Source organism: Malus sylvestris, chromosome 2 (assembly GCF_916048215.2).
Source record: "Malus sylvestris chromosome 2, drMalSylv7.2, whole genome shotgun sequence".
Classification (NCBI taxonomy): Eukaryota; Viridiplantae; Streptophyta; class Magnoliopsida; order Rosales; family Rosaceae; genus Malus; species Malus sylvestris.
In genome coordinates this window covers 10,183,358-10,189,762 of record NC_062261.1, presented here as the reverse complement: position 1 = coordinate 10,189,762, position 6,405 = coordinate 10,183,358, and the positions used below count along the sequence as shown (strand labels likewise).

The following is a 6,405-nucleotide window of genomic DNA, read 5'->3' as shown; positions in this document are numbered from 1 at the left end:
TTTTATGGTTTGGCTAACCTATCAATTTGTAAATTCTGTCTTTGTCCAAATTTAAGTTTATTTGCCTCATTCAAACATAGTATAAGACAATTCGCCACTTATTAACTTTAAACATTGAAAATGAATTTATTGTAAGGATTTTTTTTAAACCCTAGATGTTCATTACTTGACTTCTACTTTGTGAAGAATGAACTAGTACTACTCATATTTTGGTGAAGTTCAACCTGTTTTTTTTTAATTATTAATTAAGAATTTTAATTGGTATATTATGGTTGAAGAAATTTTATAGTGAAGGAACCTTTTTAATATATTAGTTCTACGATTAGGATTTTTTCAATTAAAAAAAAGGATTATGATTTTTAAAATATTAATAATATAGTGGAAAAAACATGTGAGTGGGCATAATAGGATGATAAGAAAATACAAAAAAAATTTCGTCAACCATGAATGTCGTTCAAGTCAATGGTTATCATTTGCTAATGAATTTACCGTCCAGTTGCACATGTTTAGTGACGGATTTAGAATTTATGAGAACTACTTTAAAATATTTCAAGAACAATTAATTAAGATCATTATTCTTTACACGCAAAGTCTCGGATTTGATTTCAACTCTCGGAATCTTATTTTATGTAATGTTATTCGTATTAGATTCGGATCCTCTGCTCGATATTTTTCCCGCTAGGATATTGTAAATTTTCTCTCTCTATTTATTTTATGAGACTTTTAACATGGGCGGTGGAAAGCATTTCGGGAGTTTACTTTCGAAAGTTAGAGCAAAAGAAGCACAACTTCTCATGTGCTCCACCGAATTTACAGGCTTACAGCGACCATAATTCAATGCCCTTCTCTTTTTAGCCCTGGTTGCCACGCAAATTAGGTGCAATGTCGTGGGCAAATCAGTCATTTCAACACCCTCCTCCCTCCCGGTCCCGGGTAGCCACTCGTTTCTGCGTTAGCGCGGTAGTTTTATTCAAAGGCCAGCAATGATTTGTCGCAGCAGCTCCGAAAGCAACAGTCAATTATCACAGAAGTCGACGCCATAACCACTCACACATTTTTCTTCACAAAATATTATAGAAAAATTGTTCGCTTTGGAGCTTCAAGCTTTCAACAATGGCGGTCTTAGGTTGCAGGAGGTAAGAGAATTTTAACGTGTTTTGCTTCTGGATTTTCGAAATGCAGATCGATTTCTATGTTTCGTAATGCTGAGTGTGTTTTCACTGTATTTTAATTGCTTTTATTTTTTTGTTGGGAATTTTTTTTCCAATTTCTAGTGACTCTGATTGCTGATCGATTTCTATGTTTGGTAATGCTGAATATATTTATACTGTAACTGAATTGATTTTTTTTTTTCGATTTATTTTCCGATTTCTAGTGAATATGTGTAGTGACAGCGTTCTGAGTTACATTTTTGGGGAAATTTCTAAATTTGGGGTTTTGGATAATCCAGAAATTGGATGATTTTTGGGTCGAATTGGTTGGCATCGTGTGGCAATTACTGAGAAGATTAGTGATTTTTTTGGATTCGAGTTTTTGAATTTTGAGTGTTCTATTTTTGGGAAATGTGGGTTTGGAAGTGCTGTTTGGATTTCTCTGTACAGAGCCAAATTTAGAAAGATGGAAGCATCCAAAAACCATGAGTTTCCCCAGAAAAAAAATCTGACAATTCACACCACCGCCATTAACTCTCTCTCTCTCTCTCTCTCTCTCTCTCTAAACTTGGAAAACATTCCTTGAAAGTGACTCTGAATTCTGAACCTAAGGATTAAAACATAAATATTAAAAGTTTGTGTTTTTCTTTCTCTGGTCTTTCTTTGATTCTTGGAAAAGCACTTTTTTTAATCAGAAACGGGTTTTGATTACAATAAGCACTTTTGACAGCCTGGGTTCGGCTACCCTGTCGGAAAAATCCAAACTTTCGATTATAATAGAGAGCCACTGTTTGTTTGTGTGTTGGGTATGTGTTTGTCTGTCACATTTCTGAATATAAATTAAATTTTGGAAGAGATTTTGTATTATGGTCGAGACACAACGCGGAACGAAATGCCGGTGAATCAGCACTGACAAATGATTGGTCTGTTAATTGCAGATGACGATTGTCCGTGTATAACTAGGTTGGCCATTGTGTTCTTTGGAAACCCAGCAGCACATTTGATTTATTGAGCATTTGGGAACATAAAGCATTTTGTTGAATTGAAAGGAACGTTGTTGGGAGCTGAATAGAAGAGTCAATGATTCATGGTTTTTAGAGAAATGTGTTGGATACTTGGTATTTAGTTTTGTTATCAATCTTGCTTGGAGGTGGATTTTGGAAGAAAATAGGGTAAGAGTGAAAGATGGTGGCCGTTGATGGCGAGGAGCCAATGCAAGAGCCAGCTGGCCACGGGGAGAGAATATTGGTTTCAGTCCGGCTGCGGCCTCTGGTTGAGAAGGAGACTGCTAGAAATGATGTGTCGGATTGGGAATGCATTAATGACACAACTATCATATACAGGAACAATCTTTCAGTTTCCGAACGCTCCATGTACCCAACTGCCTACACATTTGGTGAGTGCCTACATTGCAGGTTTATAAAATTAGATATCCTTTGGTGATGCATTCTGATTTTTTGCCTAAATTCATCAAGTATTGTGGACTTTGAATTTTAGATTGCATGGCCATTTAGCTGTTTGTGAAGAATTAGTTTCCATCAGTAGGAGTTTCAGAAATGTTTTGATTTCAATCATCTTTTTTTCTCTTGCGCTAGCATATGCTGAGATCATTTCCTGTAAATTTTGTCATATTAATACTAATGAATCTGTCCAGACTTTTGTTTCATCCATATATCTTCGTTAATTTGTTGGTAAATCATTTTGCATACCCTTTGTTGTTACAATTGTGTCACATGGATTTAGATTTAAAATGTTATTACTCTTCTAATCTGTATTTTTTCCCTGTCATGGTACCAGACAGAGTATTTGGGACTGACTGCTCCACAAGGCGGGTGTATGAAGAGGGAGCCAAGAGAGTTGCTCTTTCAGTTGTCAGCGGTATAAACTGTAAGTCGAAGACATTTTACTTTCCTTTCTTTGTCATTATTCTTATTTAATTAACAGTTTTTTTAGCTGAACATTTGGAGTAATACCTAAACATGTTTATGTGGTAATCTCCTTTCAGCAAGTATCTTTGCATATGGACAAACAAGCAGTGGAAAGACGTATACCATGAGTGCAATTACGGACTACACTGTTGCGGATATATATGACTACATAGAGAAGGTAATTAATAGACATATTAAGAATCTTTCTTTCTTCTGTTTCTGCATTTCATTAATGTCTTTGGTTTTCCATATTTGATGAATTATCTGTATTATATGTAGCACACGGAGAGAGAATTCAATTTGAAGTTCTCTGCCCTGGAGATCTACAACGAATCTGTTAGGGACCTCCTTAGTGCAGATACCACTCCGCTTAGACTTCTAGATGATCCAGAGGTAAATATCACTTTTGATATGCTTTAAAACTCCTATATGTAAGTTTCATGTACTAATTGTTGGCCTTTTAAATAGAGAGGTACAATTGTTGAGAAACTCACCGAGGAAACTCTAACGGACTGGAACCATTTCAAAGAACTTCTATCTGTCTGTGAAGGTAAGGATGCCTTAAGTAGTATGTCTTTCAAAGTTCCCACATGACTATGATAGAAAATTCAAACAATGTCTTGATAAATTCCACAGCTCAAAGACAGATAGGGGAAACAGCCCTAAATGAAGCAAGCTCCAGATCTCATCAGATTCTCAGATTGGTACGATTAATATCACTTTGTTTTTTCGTTGGCTAAGAAATAGTTGGTTGCTTAATAATTATGTTAAATTACCTCAAGAGTCTAATATGCTGTGGAATCAGGTCATTGAAAGTTCAGCGCGTGAGTTTCTTGGCTATGACAAATCAAGCTCCCTTACTGCTGTTGTGGTAAGTACTAAAAGTTTTTAAAGAAAAAAATGAATAAATAATCACGACTAAAGGAATAAAGGATAACAACAGAATGATATAATTCTTTACTGTACAGAACTTTGTCGATCTTGCTGGAAGTGAACGTGCATCCCAGACGTTATCAGCTGGAGCAAGGTTGAAAGAGGGTTGCCACATAAATCGCAGTTTACTAACTCTAGGCACTGTTATCCGTAAGCTCAGGTCAGCTTGAGTAGCTTGTCTTTCATTTTCTCAGTTATGGTCTTTGCAAAAATTTATTCTACTTTGTGCAATTGAATGTCGAGTCTTATTATTCCTATTGATTCTTTGTATTAGTTCATGTAAAATGAAGTTCTAGCATAATAAGAATTTTTATGAAATTGTTCAATACTGTGGTTTCACGCAGCAAGGGAAGAAGTGGGCATGTTCCTTACAGAGATTCAAAGCTAACCCGCATACTGCAGTCCTCGTTGGGAGGAAATGCTAGAACTGCCATCATCTGTACCATGAGTCCTGCACATAGCCATGTTGAGCAATCAAGAAATACCCTCTTATTTGCGAGCTGTGCTAAAGAAGTGACAACAAGCGCACAAGTTAACGTGGTCATGTCGGATAAAGCATTGGTGAAGCATTTGCAAAAAGAATTGACTAGACTAGAGAATGAGTTGAGAGGTTCAGGACACAAAATTGTTTCAGCTGATTCTTCAACATTACTGAGAGAAAAGGACCTTCAAATTGAAAAGGTAACGAATAGGCTCCTATTATTATCTGTCAGATCCTCAAAAATGCATTTGGTACCTATCCCGAACATATCTAAAACCGGGCAAAGAAACACATAACAAAGGCCAGTATCTATGCTGACCTCTTAAAAGATCACGGATTCACGAAAAAATTTAAAAGCCAGGTTATTCCAACTATGGAAAGCCGAGGTGAATTATACTCTTTGATATGCAGTTACCTACAAATATTTTCTTTCTGGTCTTTGCACAATTTGATGAAGCATGTTTCTCGATGCTAGTTACTTGTAGTCATGGGTCATGATTCTCGAGTCCTCTCATGCAGAAATCTCTGAACATCTTCACTTGTGCTCACCTTGTTAGAAACCATGGCAATTTGATTGTCCTTTGATCCGTGGTTCTCATATGTATGAGGCATAGTACAGTTTTTCCTATTCATGATTCAGGCTCCTTCTTCTTGTCTAAAACTTTTGGTTTTGTTTATTCATTATGCAGCTCAAAAAAGAGGTATCGGAGCTAACTCAGCAACGAGACCTTGCTCAATCTCAGGTTAAGGATCTGGTGCGAGTGCTTGGAGATGATAAACCATCAGAAGTATGTGTACTAAAATAAACTGAAGAATTTTATTTCACTACAATTTTCTCCGTCTGTGCTAAGTTGAATTTCTTTTCATATAATTGTAGGAGGATCTGGAACGTTATTACCCCAAATTGCGTGGGCAAGTTTCATGGGACTTTGAAATGAAAATGGCAGGTGCGCCTGTTCGGGCCGTCTCTCGTGGCCGAGCCAACAGTGTGAGATCTTTTGGCACCTCTCAGTATTCTGATGGAGACAGTAGGACTAGTTCAGAGGAGACTCTGTTCCAACTTCCTGACTTGGAAGAGAATTTCATGCACACTGATTCCTCCCGGCAGTTATCCGATGGCATTCCTAATTTTGTTGACGGTAATCTGCATCAAGAGGAAAGCAAAGAACAGTTTGATGGAAATTCAGAGGATTTCTGCAAGGAAGTTCGCTGCATTGAAATGGAAGAGTCTGGCACAAACAGATATATAGTGTCAAATATATCAGATTCAAGTGCTAGTAGATACCAAAACTCAAATATGTCGTCTCCTTTCGCAAACACAGCTACCTCAGGACTGACCACAGTCGAAAATGGAGATGGCACAAATCAGGAATTGGAGTCACCCCTACCTAAACAAAAAGGTTTTGTAGTTCCTTCTTCTGAAAGGACACCTCAATGGCTGCCCGAGAAAGAAATGTTTTGCCCCTCTGTTGTGATGTTGAGGAGGAGTAGAAGCTGCAAAGCAAGGCTTATGAATAATTCGTCTCCATGGTGGCTTGAGTTGGTAGAGAAGAATGAGAGCACACCTACTATTGAGTTTGAGAAAAAATTTATAGGAAGGCCCGAGGGTTTCCAAAAGAAACTTCCTTCTCTGAACTATGGTGCTGAGACTGAAAGGCTATCAAGAAATGCTTCTCAGGCTTCTGCAAGAAGTGCTGCTATTGATGAGCGTAAAGCACAGGGTACAAAATGCACAACTGATGACAAGGTAACTGAAAGCAGTACTTTAGTTGAAGGAGCAGAGGAAACGACCGATACACAATGCAATACTCAACTTGCTGATTCTGTGGTGAGTGATTTTGATTATATTGCATCACAAAAAAAAGAGAAGTTGTAGACAATCTGATTAATTATAGTTCTAACATGGATTGTC

General features: G+C 37.2%; 1 protein-coding gene across 2 annotated transcripts in view; it reads left to right on the top strand.

The window, feature by feature from the left end:
* Positions 1-740: 740 nt before the first annotated feature.
* LOC126588468 (kinesin-like protein KIN-7H) overlaps positions 741-6,405 on the top strand; it is a 58,161-nt gene continuing 52,496 nt past the window's right edge. Inside the window, exons 1-12 of one of the 2 annotated variants that reach the window (XM_050253564.1) lie at positions 752-1,136; positions 2,090-2,547; positions 2,949-3,038; positions 3,157-3,257; positions 3,359-3,472; positions 3,548-3,629; positions 3,716-3,783; positions 3,885-3,950; positions 4,048-4,172; positions 4,357-4,693; positions 5,183-5,281; positions 5,371-6,321. In XM_050253564.1, the coding sequence (XP_050109521.1) occupies positions 2,337-2,547; positions 2,949-3,038; positions 3,157-3,257; positions 3,359-3,472; positions 3,548-3,629; positions 3,716-3,783; positions 3,885-3,950; positions 4,048-4,172; positions 4,357-4,693; positions 5,183-5,281; positions 5,371-6,321 (2,244 nt within the window). In that variant the 5' untranslated portion in view covers positions 752-1,136; positions 2,090-2,336. Of the gene's footprint in view, positions 1,137-2,089; positions 2,548-2,948; positions 3,039-3,156; positions 3,258-3,358; positions 3,473-3,547; positions 3,630-3,715; positions 3,784-3,884; positions 3,951-4,047; positions 4,173-4,356; positions 4,694-5,182; positions 5,282-5,370; positions 6,322-6,405 lie in introns of both variants that reach the window. The other variant, XM_050253568.1, reaches the window with a different exon arrangement.